The sequence below is a fragment of the Sus scrofa genome, unplaced genomic scaffold (assembly GCF_000003025.6).
Source record: "Sus scrofa isolate TJ Tabasco breed Duroc unplaced genomic scaffold, Sscrofa11.1 Contig944, whole genome shotgun sequence".
NCBI classification, from domain to species: domain Eukaryota; kingdom Metazoa; phylum Chordata; class Mammalia; order Artiodactyla; family Suidae; genus Sus; species Sus scrofa.
Window position 1 is genome coordinate 369657 of NW_018085356.1, and position 15353 is coordinate 385009.

At 58.7% G+C, this 15353-nt stretch overlaps 1 protein-coding gene across 1 annotated transcript in view; it reads right to left on the reverse strand.

Annotated features, from left to right (window-relative positions):
- The window catches only part of PCNT (pericentrin), a 115346-nt gene that overhangs the window by 43226 nt on the left and 56767 nt on the right, over positions 1-15353 (reverse strand). The window contains 9 exon segments of the mRNA XM_021082502.1: positions 3207-3413; positions 4118-4138; positions 4255-4371; positions 4742-4971; positions 9780-9992; positions 10237-10399; positions 12571-12809; positions 12898-13058; positions 13746-13897. Coding sequence (XP_020938161.1) covers positions 3207-3413; positions 4118-4138; positions 4255-4371; positions 4742-4971; positions 9780-9992; positions 10237-10399; positions 12571-12809; positions 12898-13058; positions 13746-13897 — 1503 coding nt within the window.

Consider the following 15353-nt stretch of genomic DNA (forward strand, 5'->3'; position numbering starts at 1 on the left):
TTTTAATTGGAAAGAACTTGCCTAAGAACCGGGCCACGGTGACACTGCATCTGTAGAGTGAACATTCACATCCCATTAAAAAGCCTACGAAAGGCTAGGGGCTGAATCAGAGCTACAGCTGCCGGCCTACACCACAGCCACAGCAATGCCAGATCTGAGACACATATGCAACCTACACCATAGCTCATGGCAACGCCGGATCCTTAACCTTCTGAGCGAAGCCAGGGATCGAATCCAAAACCTCATTGTTCCTAGGAGGATTCGTTTCCTCTGCCTATATGTGGAATCTTTAAAAAAAAAAAAAAAATACTGGAGTTCCCTTCGTGGCTCAGTGGTTAACAAACCTGACGAGGATCCCTGAGGTTGCTGGCTCGATCCCTGGCCTCCATCAGTGGATTAAGAATCTGGCGTTGAGGAGTTCCCTTTGTGGCTCAGTGGTTCACCAATCTGACTAGGAGCCGTGAGGTTGAGGGTTCGATCCCTGGCCTTGCTAGGTGGGTTAAGGATCCGGCGTTGCCCTGAGCTGTGGGGTAGGTTGCAGACGCGACTTGGATCCCGCGTTGCTGTGGCTCTGGCGTAGGCCAGTGGCTACAGCTCCGATTAGACCCCTAGCCTGGGAACCTCCATGTGCCTCGGGTGCAGCCCTAGAAAAGGGAAAAAGGCCAAAAAAAAAGAATCTGGCGTTGTCATGAGTTTTGGTATAGGTCATAGACGCGGGTTGGATTCACTGTTGCTGTGGCTGTGGTGTAGGCCGGAAGCTAGAGCTCCAATTAGACCCCTAGCCTGGGAACCTCAGTATGCCGAGGGTGTGGCCCTGGAAAGCAAAAACCAAGAAAAAATTTGAATAGAAACAGAGAGTAGAATAGTGCTTTCCAGGGAATGGGGTAGAGGAAATAGGGACAGTTTGGTAATAGGGTACAAACTTTCAATTATAAAATGAGTAAGGTAGGAGGATCTAATGTATAATGTGATGAGTATGGTTGGTAACACTGTATTGTATAACTGAAGGTTGCTAAAAATGTAGAATTTAAATGTTCTCACCAAAATAAAAAGGTAAAACTGTAAAAAAAAAAAAAAAGCCTACGAAGAACATGTACTGTTGATAAAACGGTCTCAACACACGGGGTGGGGGGAACAGGCCTTTGAAACTGGACACGTGGACCAACTCGGCAGCGAAAAGACGGCACTGCTACAACCCAGCACCTGTGACGCTCCGGGGCTGTCCGCCCCACACTGTCCCCAAGCGAGCAGAGCAAGCGGCTGGACCCTGAGGACAGGCGACAGAGGAGCACCCGAGCACAGCGAGTCCTTCATTTACTGGTTCTCATCAGTATTTTCGAAAACCAAACACTCCTAAAAAAGCTCTCCTCCTTGGAGCAGGGTTTTCCTAGAGCCAAACCCGGGACTCTAACATAAAATTTCTCGGAGTTCCCATCGTGGCGCAGCAGAAAGGAATCCGACTAGGAACCGTGAGATCATGGGTTCCATCCCTGGCCTTGCTCAGCGGGTCAACGATCTGGTGTTGCCGTGAGCTGGGTGTAGGTGCCAGATGCGGCTCAGATCCCGTGTGGCGGTGGTGTAGGTGGACAGCTATAGGTCCGATTAGACCCCTAGGCTAGGAATATCTATATGCTGCAGGTACAGCCCTAAAAAGACAAAAATAAAATAAAAATTCTTATTGAGCCTCAGACTTTCAAGTATACTTTTAACCTCCAGTGACAAAATGCAGGACACTTCAGGAGTTCCCATTGTGGCTCAGCAGGTTAAGAATCTGACTGGTGTCATGAGGATGTGGGTTCAATCGCTGGCCTCAGTGGGTTAAGGATCCGGCGTTGTTATGAGCTGTGGTGTAGGTCACAGACATGGCTTGGATCTGGTGTTGCTGTGGCTCTGGTGCAGGCCGGCAGTTGCAGCTCCGATTGGACCCCTAGCCTGGGAACCTCCATGTGCCACGGGTGTGGCCCTAAAACGCAAAAAAAAAGAAACTTCAATTCCTTCAGACTAAACACGTAGGGAGGGGCAATGCTGACCAGAAAGGCCCTCCACTCACCCACACCCCGCCTCCTCCCGCGACCAGAGGAGCCCACCCGTGCCAGCCTTCCCACCTCGTCTGGAACCTTCAGACAGAAGAAGCTGTCTGTCACAGCTGTGAAATTCTCAACTACAACATGAAGAACTAGCACTGGAAATGGTTTCACTGAGAGGCTGACATAAATTCCTAACTCAGAAATTAAAATAATTGTAACGAGGTTCCATGTAAAGTGTTTTAACAAAATAAGCTTTTAAGCCTGACGTCTTAGTAAATGTTCAAGACGTCAGGCTTAAAAGGACAAGCTCCGCGTACTCAAGAGACAAAGGAGGGTTATAAAAGTGGGTATAAAACACTGTTACTCTACACGTGTCCCGATCTGGAACAAGAAGCCTGTCTGGTCTTGGTCCGACGGCTGGCACATCCTCCCACCACGTTTCCTGACCACCGAGGGTGACACAGGTGCTCCGACATTCGGACAAAGCCCTCTAGCCACATCAGAGTCTGTGTCATCAAGGTGGCTCTTGGGGAGCCCCCAGGTCACCTAAGGAGGGGGCTGGCCACCAGGGGAGCCAGAACTGACCGTCTTAGCCCTGACCACCGGCGAGGATGGGCGGGGCTGGAGGCTGCATGACAAAGCCTCCACAGAACCCCAGGAGGACGAGCCCTGGAGATTCTGGGCTGGGGGCCCCCACACCTGCCGTCTGCATGCTTTCGTCTGTTCCTGAGTTGTGTCCTTTTATGATAAACCAGTGACCCAGTAAAGTGTCTGGGTTCTGTGAGCTGCTCTAGCAAACCAGCTGAACCTGAGGGGGTCATGGGACAGGCTGGACTTGAGATGGCCGTCTGGGGTCGCGGGGGGGCAGAACTGAGGGACTCCATCCCCAGGTCGGTGGGGTCAGGGTCAAGCTGAGCTGTAGGACACCTGGCTGGGGATGCTGGAGCCCGGGGACCCCCACACATTTGAAGACCGAAGGTCAGCAGTGCAGTGAGCAGGTGTGGTTAGCCCACAGGTGTCCCATGAGCCGGACACCCAGGGGACGGGCCAGACACACCCAGGGACCGAGCAGGACACCCGGGGACGGGCCAGACACACCCAGGGACCGAGCAGGACACCCGGGGACGGGTCAGACACACCCAGGGACCGAGCAGGACACCCGCGGCATGACAAGATCACCTGTTCCAGGTCCCTCAGGGCCTTTCGCAGCCTCTCCAGTTCTCCCTGGAGCTGCGCCAGTTCTCGCCTGCTGCTGGCGTTTGCCTCCTCCAGACGCTTAATCTCCTCTTCTTGGGTCAACACTTGTCTATCTGCCAGTTCTTTCTTTACAATCAGTTCATTAAGCCCGTCTGATTTTTCTCTCAATCTTTCTTCTAACAACTCAACCTAAAACAACAAAAAATGCTTGACAAACAGTAACTTTTAAAACAATCTATCTTCCACATTAAAAAGTGCACAACAGCAGAGTCCCCCTTGCGGCTCGGCAGGTTAAGGCCCGGACGTGGTCTCTGTGAGGACGTGGATTCAACCCCTGGCCTTGCTCAGTGGGTCACAGATCCGGCCTTGCTGTGGCTGTGGTGCAGCCAGCAGCTGCAGCTCCACTTCGACCCCGGGGCTCAGACACTTCCACGTGCTGCAGGTGCGGCCATAAAAAGAGGGCAAAAAGTCCACAGCAGCACATGCTGTGAAGTCTGGTGAAAGGACACGAGAGCATGTTCTCAGTGAACAGATACACAAAACTAACAGTGCCGAACCTGTGAAAGAAAATCAATTTTGACAGTAAGGAATGGAATGCCCAGAGCAACCAAAAGGAACCGAGAAGGCCCACAGTCCCGGAGAACCAGAAATCCACAATCATCTCGAAGGCAGCTAAATTTTTGACAAGAATACACAAATCAGCTACAGCCGCCTCACACAGGAGGAAGCAGCCAGATGCAGCCCCGAGCAGAAGGAAGCAAGAAAAACCGGCCAGAGGCAGGGCCCGCGCAGCACCCCCACCCCATCTGGCCATGCAGCGGGCAAGCGGGCAGCAGCACCAAGGATGCGGACGGACCGACGGACGGACACAGACACGCATGGAGCACTCATACCTCCTCGTCCAGCTGCGCCCGCTGGCGTTTTTCACGCACATGGAAGGCAAAAACGTTTCTAAAGATAAAGCTTCAAACTGTTGCAGAAAAACGCGCCCCCACCCCCAGGCGCGGGCCCCGAGGGCGGGCTGACTCACGTCGCTGTCACGGGGGCCCCGGGGCCACGGCCTGGCCGCCTGGCGGAGCTGCTCCTCCAGCCTCTGAATCTCCTGCTGGAAGTCCTCGCGCTCGTGCTCCCGCTCCACCGCCTGCTCCTGTCACGAGAGGCGCTTCCTCTGAGCGCCTGCAGCGTCCACGGCACCAGCGCAGCCCGTCGACGCAGGGCGGGGATGAGGGCAGGGGACTGGGCCCTTGGCATGGAGCAGGCCCGGCCCAGGTGTGACCTGGGAGGCTTCTGCGGGGCGGGCAGGAGGAAAGCAGACAGCAGGCGGCTGCGGGCCTCCCGGACGGACGGACGGATGGACGGGCGCACAGGGCCCACAGCTGACAGCGGGCGCCGGCTCCCCGGGCCCAGGACGGGGCATGTGGTCGACACCCAAATGTCCTGTGTGCGCCTCAACCCCGGCGCCGCAGCGGCTGCCACTGCGCGACGACCCAGCAGAGGCGCTGGAAACGCCTACTTACGTCCATGAACTGCCGCTGGCGGCGCAGGTGCTGGTCCAGGGCCTCCAGCTGCTGCCTGAGAGCGCAGAGCTCGGCCGCCTGCTGGGCGCACGCCTGCTGCCTCGACAGCTGCTCCTCCAGGTCAGCCTCGAGAGCGCGCATCTGGGAGAGCAGCACCGAGCGGTCCTTCTCAGCCTGCTTCCTGGCCTCCGCCTGCTCCTGCGTCAGAGACTCCACATCCCTCCGAAGAGCTATGGTACAGAGAAAGCCCCCAGCTCAGGGCGCGGTCCCTCGGAAACAAAGCCCGGGTCCCCACGTGACGCCGGCACAGCAGACAGCCCGCCACGCGGCCGCCGGGAGAGCAGCCCCCGCCCCCGCCCCGTGCCCCGCCACCTGTCCCTGGGGCACGGGCTCCAGGAGGCTTCCAGGGGCTGCCGTGCAGAGGCACCACACTGCCCCTGGCCTCCCGCAGGCTCAAGACGCATGGCGGCCAAGGACGCACAGCCCCTGGGGGGAGGGATGTGTCCCCGTGAACAGCCACAATCCAGCCCAAGACCCGCTGAAAACACGGCAGGAAAACACGCTATAAGGCGGCAGGCTCCCTGCAGACCTGACCACACGCCCAGGGTGACCTGTCTTGAGGAACAGGGTCGAGCCACTGGCCAACCAAAAGGTGACCTAAAATGCCCTGGGTGACGAGGCCACACCCCACGGGCAACTGCAGTTCCAGCAGCCTCGATGGAAAAACGGGGCTTCCCCTCGATGGATGGTGAAGTGCTGACACTATCAGGAGACCGCAGCGTTAAATCTGTAAGTTTATATTTACCACTCACCAGCCTGCAAAAGTGAATTATTTTGGTCTATAAAAATCTGTCAATCTTTTATGATGAGCTATCACCCCCACTAGGAACAACGTTCCCAGTACGTTTCCATGCTAATACGTCAGCAGCTACGGTAAACGAGGTTTAAACATGCAGTGAGAACAGGGTCACTCACAGCCTTTGAGGCTTGAAACAAGGGCTCGTGTGTCACCGCTGTGATGGTCAGTGCTGCCCAGTCGTCCACCCAGACACCAGCTTCAGGGCCACATGGCCCTCGGGCAGCAGGACTGAGCACAGGCATCTGTGCCGCGGGCCAACTCCAGAGCCGAGAGACCTTGCAGGCGCCCAGCGTAGGGCCCTGGCCCGGGCACAGCAATGGCAAGGCAGGTCCCTGCGGCCCAGTCACCGCAGCAATCATTGTGAGATGCTTGCCCACTTTTATGTACGAATATTGAAGATCAGACTTAGCGTTTTCCGTACTTTGCCACAGAAGCTCCAAAGCACTTTTCCTCTTTAGTAAAAAAAATTGCAAAACCTGATGCAAACACCGAGCATATCACCCAGAAATCACTCATTGCTTTTACAAACCTGAACCCTTGTGTGCTCTAGAAACAGGGTTACCTGTGAATGAAAACACACAGCATTTTCGGAGATGAAGACAGAAGAACGGGTGACCTAGAGAAGGAAGGGTGACGGCACAGGACTCGGACACGCTGTGGCCCCGGACAACCTCTGAAACTCAGGTGTTTCCATGAGGTCCCTGCTCTGGCCAGAGTTTCATGCGCAGCTGCTGCTGTTGGGAGGCCAGGGTCTTGAGGACAGAGTGCATGAGGGGGAATCAGTGGCTTTACGCAGAGGGGCCCACAGAGCACCAGCCCCTCCCAGAAACAGGCTCCCAGCAGAAGGTGGCCCTGCCGGACCTTCACCTTGGACTCCAGCCTCCAGGCCTGTGGGGCAAGTACCTGCAGTGCATGGCCTCTGGCGTCAGGTACAGCAACCTGGACGGACTAAGGCCAGCACAGGTTGTGTTGCCCAGGGGCTCTGGTGCTTTTTTTGTCTTTTTTAGGGCCGCACCTGCGGCATATGGAGGTTCCCAGGATAGGGTCAAATGGGAGCTGCAGGTGCTGGCCACAGCAACAGCCACAGCAACACAGAATCCGAGCCACATCTGCAACCTATACGCAGCCTGTGGCAACGCCAGATCATTAACATACTGAGTGAGGCCAGGGATGGAGTCCGCACACTCACAGACACTATGTTGGGTTCTTAACCCTCTGAGCCACAGCGGGAACTCCCTCTCCTGCCGACTTTTTAGACAATAAAGGAAAATACATGGGACAGACAGCGTCACCCTCAGGGAAGCCAGGACACAGGCTGAGCTGAGCTGCCCACAGGCTGGGACCTCCCCGACCTCCCCATCGGAAGCTGGCCAGTGCTCACCAGGAGCCCAAGCAGAATCAGGACCCTGTGGCCGCCCCCAGGGCCATGCCTGGGAAGAGAAGGCCAGGGGCCGGGTGGCAGGCGCCTACAGTCCCTAGATGGACTGTGCAAAGATGAGCGCAAACCCAGCGGACCCAGAGGAAGTGCAGGAATTTCCTGGGATAAAACAAGGCCCAGGAACAGGTCCCATGGCCCCGCCCAAAGCTGGGGGCTCCGGCCACGCAGGTGGGCCACAGGAGGAGCCAGGCCCAGGGGCGAGCGCGTCAGGGCTCTCTGTCCCGACAGAGCTGCCACAGTCGCTCAGGCCTCGGGGAGCCAGGAGGAGGCTGCTCCCTGTCCACGGCTGGGCGGCCGCACAACTGTGTCTCCCATGGGCCCCGACCCCAGGCCCTCACACCCAGGGCAGGGAAGACGGATCCAGTAAAGGAAAACTCCAGCAATAGGCACGGGCTATGAATGGGAGGGACCCGGAGGCCAGGTGCTAAGTGCCCAGGGCACTGTCCCACGGGACTGTGTGGGGGAAGCAAGACCACAAACTCAGGTGTAACAGAAAACGCCAGGCCCCAGGCAGAGCAGGGCACGCAGGGGAAAGCCACCGCAGCACAGGGCACCTGAGCAACCTCAGAGACACTTCTAAAAACAGCTGCAGAGAAACACAGCCAGACACCTCAACAAAAACCGAGACGCAAAGAAATGAGGGTTTATAACCTCAGAGTAACCGAGGAGAAGAAGCCAAAGCTAGACTCCTGTCTCCCCAGCCTCCACTGCGTTTAGGGAGAGGGAAAGCTGCCTGTATGGAGCCTTTCTGCGTGCGTGCCCAGCGCTCAGGGAGGGCAGAAAGGCCCACCCGCTGCACTTAGGGCGCACGGCGCACGCCGGGGACCCGCGTTCGCGCACGCCTTTGTCCCTGGGGCCGAGGAAGGAGCAGGCACACGGGAGGGTGGGAGGCTGCAGTCACCGCAACCCCAGCACGAGGTGGGAGGGGGAGGAACCGACCCCCGCAGACAGAGACCTGATGAGATGCCAGCACCCGAGACCCAACTAAGAGAACAAAACCCCGAGAGCAAAGGGTGAGAAGAGACTTCCAAGGGGAAGAAGACAGCAGGTTCATTTTCTAACAAAAGAAACTTACATCCAAAAATGGAAAAGCGGAGCTCCCCTGTGGCTCAGTGGTAATGAACCCACTAGTATCCATGAGGACGCGGGCTTGACCCTGGCCTCCTCAGGGGTTAAGGACCCGGCGTTGCCGGGAACTGTGGTATAGGTTTCAACCCCTAGTCTGGGACTTCCATATGCCCAGGTGCAGCCCTAAAAAGACCGAAAAAAACCCAAAATGGAACCGAGACAGACGGATGCCACACGCCCTAAAAGAGCTGAAGGATTAGACGGAGTCCGGACACGACTCCAGTGTTAACAGGCCACGCGGACGGCGGTCCGGCGCACACGACGCGTTGCTCCAGGAACCCCAGGCCCGTGCAGACGCGCCGGCAAAGGCATCGAGACAAGGGCAGAGGCGCCCTGAGCGAGGGGGCAGAGCCGGCTGCGCATCAGCGGCAGAGCCCAGAAAGGACTTGAGGGAGGAGACGGAGCTTCCTCAACTGTCCGGCTCGACACAAACGGACCAGGGCTCCTCAGCCTGGTCGGGACGCACACGGTGGGTTTTGGGGCGAGGGAGGTGGGCTTCAGGGGGAGGGGCCGAGGGGGCGCCGCCCAGACGGGCCTGGGAACCCTGAGCTCCCAGGAAATCGCTTCTCACAGACCTGCTGCGGACAACGGCTCTGCACTTTAAGCTTCTGATGTTTTAACTGTTTTTATATTCGATGTTTTGTTTTGGGGTTTTTTCTGACTTTTTTTTTTAGGGCCACTCCCGCGGCACATGGAGGTTCCCAGGCTAGGGGTCGAATCGGAGCTGTAGCCATGGGCCTACGCCAGAGCCACACCACAGCCTCGGCACGTGGAGGTTCCCAGACTAGGGGTCGATCTGGAGCTACAGCTGCCGGCCTCCACCACAGCCACAGCAGCGCGGGATCCGAGCCGCGTCTGCGACCTACACCACAGCTCACGGCAACGCCGGATCCTTAACCCACTGAGCAAGGCCACGGATCGAACCTGCAACCTCATGGTTCCTACTCAGATTTGTTTCCTCTGTGCCACAACAGGAACTCCCATATTCAATGTTTTAAGACGTAAAATATCTAAGAATCTCAAGGCACAACAAGAATCACTTTTGTGAAAAACTGTATGTCTTACTGCTGAAGGTTAAAGTTGGGCACTTTTCTGGTAATTTTAAATAAAATGTGTAAATAGCCCTCATGGTCTCAGGTCCTTGGCCAGTAACCCCGAGAAACGTGGAACAAAACAGTCGCACATCCAGGGGTTTCTATGCAGAGCCAGATGCCTCAAGGAGCAGACTTGGCACAGGTCCCCACGGGTGGAGCCGTGAACTCAGGAACCGGGCACAGCACAGAGACCCCAGGACTGGCAGGAACCTCAGCTGCACCCCCAAAGGCCTCGCACTCGGTCCCGCGCAGCCCGCACCGGCTCCGGCCTCCAATCCCACCCAGGCTCCTTCTAGGGCAAATCTCCCTTCTTTGCCTCCAAAAGCCCCACTCACCCCTCGCGACCCCAAATCTGCCCTCGAACAGCAACTCCCTGATCCCAAGAAGGCCCTTGATGATCACCGCCTCCGGGGACCACGGCAGACAGGCAGCTGACCTGGCCTCGACAGTCAACGGCTGCCCCGGAGCCCAAGCCTCAGGCGTAGCCAGGCCGGCGCTGCCCACACCCCGGCTCCTTACCAGCCTCTCGATCGCCCGCGGCCGCGGCCAGGGCCTCCTTCTGGCTCCACAGTGCGGAGTTGGCCTCCTGCAGCTCCGCCTGCTGCCGGGCCGCCCGCTGCAGCTGCTGCCTCAGGCCCTCCAGCTCCACCACCAGGCCCTGCTCGCTGGCCTCCTTCTGGCCCAGCGCCTCCTGCAGGCTGGCCTTCTCCTCCTTGAACCCCTCGATGATGCCTGCGGACGGACGTGGGAGACGTGGCTGCCGAGGCCCCGCGGGGGACGCAGGGACGGGCAGGCGCGAACAGTTCCCACTCAGACGGCACAGGGCCGCTGGGCGAGGCGGAGCGCCCGCGCAAGGCCACCGGGAGCTCCAGGCACCAGGAGCGTGGGGGTCGGGGCCACCTGGGCGCTGCTGTCCCCTGTCCCCGGCCCTGTGCTTCCGAAGCCCCGAGGTGCGGCCCCTCGGCAGCGGCCTCACCCTCCGCCTTGTGCAGCTGCAGCTCCAGCCGGGCCTTGGCCTCATGCTCCGCGTCCAGACGCTCCAGCAGCTCCTGCTGTTTTCCCACCACCTGCGCCATCTCTTCCTTCTTGCAGCTGAATTCCTCCTCAAAACGCGAATGAATCTGACGTGCTTCCTCCAGCTGGGAAACATTTGAAAAGGGAGTTTTGTACCAAAAGTCATCATGGCACATACTGACAGCAACAGAATTCTCCTTGGGTAGAATTCTGGTGAAACCATAAACATCCCGTAAGAAACAACACTTTTGGGGAGTTCCCATCGTGACTCAGTGGAAACGAATCTGACTGGTATCCACGAGGACACAGGTTCGATCCCTGACCTCGCTCAGTGGGTTACGGATCTGGTGTTGCCGTGAGCTGTGGTGTAGGTCGCAGACGCAGCTTGGATCTGGCGTTGCTGTGGCGGTGGTGTAGGCTGGCAGCTGTAGCTCCAATTCAACCCCTACTGGGAACCTCCATATGCTGTGGGTGCAGCTCTAAAAAGACCAAAAAAATAAAATTAAAAAAAAGAGAGAGAGAGAAAGAAAAAGAAAGGACATTTTTGAAGTTCCTCACTGTGTCAGTTACTAAACAACCAACAAATTTTCGGGAGTTCCCTGGTGGCCCAGTGGTTAAGGCTCTGACATCGTCACTGCTGTAGCTCAGGACCAGTCCCTGACCTGGGAACTTCCACATGCTGTGGGCGCAGCCAGAAATAAAATTTTTTTCAACCAAGGTAAGTTCCACACACAGGGCCCCCAGCTTTTGTGAACACAAACCCACACATGGGGCCCCCAGCTTTTGTGAACACCAAGCCCACACGTGTCCAAACATCACACTGCAATGGGACAGCATTTCAGAGGACACGTGCCAGAGGAGCCTGGCACCAGGGCAGGGCCAGGCCACTGGTGACTGGGCGGAAGACACGGGAAATGCTGCTCGAGCCAGTCTCCATACAGGGCAGAGCACCTGGGACCCTCCCCCACAATTCGGTCACCATGGAGCCTCCTGGCACAGCCTGGGGTCTCAACCCTGCCTTCCTCCCAAGCTCCCCTGGTGACCGTGTCCAGGCTGAGGCTCCCAGCCATCCTCAGGCCGGGGCCCAGACTCGTCTCTGAATGCAGAGCGCCTATCCCCAGCGGTCCTGACAGACAACTTGGCACCTGGCCCAGGCCCCCAGCACCCTACACAAGCACCCAACTTGCCCAGCCCACGCTCTAGGGACACCGCTGGTTTTACCTTGAAAACAGCCCCAGAGCAGCCTCTTTTCATGTCACCTCCCAGAACCTCCACCCTCTCGGACACTTGCCCCAGCTCCAGGCGACAGGCCACCACCTGCCGCTTCCTGCAGTCAATGACCCTTGGGCGACCCTGACCTAAACAGGGCCCCCCCCACACACCCCTGTCTCTGCGCTGCCCACCACGCAACCCCCACAGGCTCACTCTCCTCCCCAAACCCACCGTGCTCCCCCCACATGCCCACGAGCAGGACTTGTGACAAGCAAGCGAGGGCCCCCACAGACCGGGACGTGACCCGGGGCCACCCGCCAGGTCAGACCCACAGATCAGACGCCTGCCCGTGAGCCGCTCACACGATGGCTCGGTCTCCGTTAAGTGCACTCGGGGGACAGCAAAGGCACCTGACTACGGGCCGTCTGATGAGGCCAATGCTGTCCGGTTTCGAGAGAGGCCGAGTTCAACACCGCGGCTCTGTCTGCACTGACCGCACTGGCAGAGCCTTGCAGACGCTTCGTGACGGCAAGGGCGGGGCTTCACACGAAAACGCTTAACCGGGCAACTTTGGAAAAAGCGTCGCTATTGTTTCTCAGGTGTTCCTATTTAATGCTTCTGCTAACTGAAATGCTATAAAACACGAACAAAAAATTCCTTTCTTCGATGATAACCCTAAACGGAAATCTCGCTACGTAAACGAACGTACACTCGGCATGGGTTTAAAACGGTGTGGGAAGTTAAGGGCAGGAGAGAAAGAGGCTCAACGTGCACGATCTAAATTAAGAGCTGAGGTTTACTTCCCACTTGCAGCAAGCCTCCTGCTCGGCAATTTCAGCTCAGAAGAGACTCCGAACTTGAGGAAACATGTGCGAAAACCCCGGGCAATGTCGGAACTGGCACGACGGCGGCAGAGAGAGAACAGCCAGAAGTCGGACCCGCCAGAGACCGAAACCTTCCGGCCCAGCGGCAGGCGTGGCGGATCCGAGCTCCGGGCGGCCAGGCCCTCGGCCATCAGCCCACGCGGCCGCCCGCTCAGGCCGCCGCCCCGGGGGGGGGGGGGGCCCACAGGACCGTGCCTCACCTGCCTGCTCGAGTCCAGAACCATCTCCAGCAGGCCGTCCACCGCCAGGCCCAGGCTCTGGAAGACCCTCCGGACGGGCTGCTCACACTCCAGCGTGCTTTCCGGGCTCATGAAGAAGCTCTCACAGATGTGACTGCTAATCTCAGCCACTGACGACGCCTCGGCGCCATCGGGTGAAGTCCCGTCCAGCTCCGGTGGAGCTGCGTCAGGCCAAGGCCACGTCTCGTCGAGCGCCGGGGCTGCAAGGCAAGCACACAGACGCTGCGCCCACGTGGACGGGCCCCCCGCACCCCAGGAGGCGGCTCATGCGCCCGGGTGTCAGCGCACCTGCAGGTGGGGTCGGGGCCCCGGGCTGCCCGTCCAGGGGGCTCTCGTCCTCCAGGCAGAGCCCCACATGCTCGCTTATCCGGCTCTTCAGGGCAACGGCAGCCTTGAGCGTCTCCCCAAACAAACCCAGCAGCCTCCGCAGGGCGTCCTGGAGCGCGCGCCTGAGGGGCACAGGGCGGGCAGCGTCAGCCGAGACCCCAGCCCCACCTGACTCCCCTGGGAGCAGCTGCTGGTGACTGAAGCGAGCTTCTTCTGGAGGTCTGCGGCCAGCTGACCGGCACTGGGCAGAGGCCCTGAGCCAACCCACCAGCTTCGCGAGAACCTTCCTCGCAGCTGCACGCCCCGCGTCCCCAGGGCACAGCCTCCCTGGCTCTCAGGGGCAGAGCTGGGCCCCGGTGTGGTCCTCACCTGTCACGAGGCACCTGCTCGAAACTCAGAAGGCACACCCACGCCAAGCCCGGGGCTCGGGAAGGCAAGGCCCCAGTGCCCCCCGCCCCCGGGCCACACGAGCAGCAGGACCTCAAGAGACCAGCAGAGACCAGCCAAGTGGCAGCAGAGAGGGGCCAGGGCGAGGGCCCTGAGCTGCACATGCCAGCAAGTGCTCGTCTGCGTCTGCCCCGACGGCAGGTGCGGACGAGACCCCGAACTGCTCCAGGCTCGCTGGGGGCCACACAGGGAGCACACGGAAACCCTGAGACACGCACGGGGCACCGGCACAGCCCCGCCCAGGACAGGCTGGGCAGGCACCTCCCTGTGGCAGCCAACTCCGAAAGCGGGCGAAACGTGAAGGTTTGGCAAAGCGAGGGCGGGCAGCGTGGGTGCCGTGACTCAGAGGGGCGGCCACTGACCTCTCGCCGAGAGACAGGCTGACGTCGGCCCTGAGCATGGCGACGAGGTGCGCGCCCTCCTGGTTCTCCCGCTCCCGCCTCTGCTGGAGCCGCTCCAGCTCAGAGTGGCGCGCTTCCACCTCGTGACGTAAGGATAAAATCTGGTCTTTCAGCTGTCGAAGAAAAAGGAGCAGGGCTTAACGTAAAACAACCGAGATAAAAGTAAGTTTTGGTGAGGAACGTCCTGCAGCCAAGAGCAGTCCCCGGTTGAGAAGCCAGAGGAGGGAAGGCCACGTGGGCCCGCGAAGCGTGAGAAAGGGCCCGGGCACAGGCCGAGGAAACGGGCCGGGCGCAGCTCGTCCCCACCGTCTGCAGAGTCTGCAGAGAACAAAAGCGCCGTGAGCAGCCTCAGCGCTGCGCGGGGCGGGCACGCAGCAGACGAGGCGGGTTCTCCAGGCGGCTCAGACAATGACACACGGGCAGCTGCCACATGAAAGAAAACGGAAAAAACAGACACAGCATGGCGCGTTTCAGGGTGGCAACCAAGGACCAAAAGAGACAAGCAGATGAACCGCGCCACCGGCACGCGGAGCCCTGGGCCCCGGCGGCTCAAGGCCGGGGCACGGCCCCGCTCGTGTGTCCACTGGACACCGGCAGGCCTTGCTCACGGAGTCTGTGCGCGGGCTCCGCCTCGGGGCGGCCGTGTCACCTGAAAACATGGCACAGCGTGAGGGTGGGGAGTTCAGCTCGACTTGTAGGGCGAGAGGAGGACTCCAGCCCGGGAGGCGGCAGCTCAGAGGCAACGAGGTCTCGGCCGAGGAGCGCGACCTCGGGGGCGGGATGGGCGCTGAGCACACGTGCTGGCCGGGGGCCGATGCTCGTCCTGCGCTGTCACCATCCATGATCTGAGTGCTTTTCTGTAAGAATCTGGGCTCATAAAATCTTCTCCTGAAAACATCTGTCCGAAGGCCCACTGAGCCAGTTTTCCCAGGGCACAGCGGGCCCGCTCCCAGGCTCCACCCTGAGCGCCCCTCAGGGCTGTGGCACGTCAACAGCTGCAGCGGCTCATGGGTTCATCCTGGCAGCGGCAGACGGCACGTGCCAATTTATAGGTGGCAGCCGATTCCACTCCGAGAGCCTGGGGGCAGCAGACTTTTCCCTGCTGGTCCTGCTCCCTCCCCAGGAAAGAATCTGGTAACTGGGGGGAAAACCAACATACAAACTTCTAGCCACACTGGTCAAGAAAAGAGAAGGACAAGCAAACATCTCAACAGCACCTGACTGAAAAAAACAGGAAACACAGTCTTATGAAAACTGAAAACTTAGATTACTAGTTTAATATCCTCTCGGAGAGAAAATTTAGGCACGTGCAGCTTTCCCCTTAAACGACTTTACTGAACACTTAGGGAAATGTAACCTCGACCCCACACAGACTCCTCCCGAGAGGAGAAAGGGTGGAGGGAAGACGCGGCTCCTGAGGCTGCGAGACTGACCAGGAAAGATGGGCAGAGTCGCGAGGACAAACAGCGGCAAGAGGGCTGAAAAAGAACGCTAGAGAATAAACTCCAGCAAGACCCGAAAATTACGTCAAAACTAATTTTATCATACAGGTATGTTGGTTTAATATTA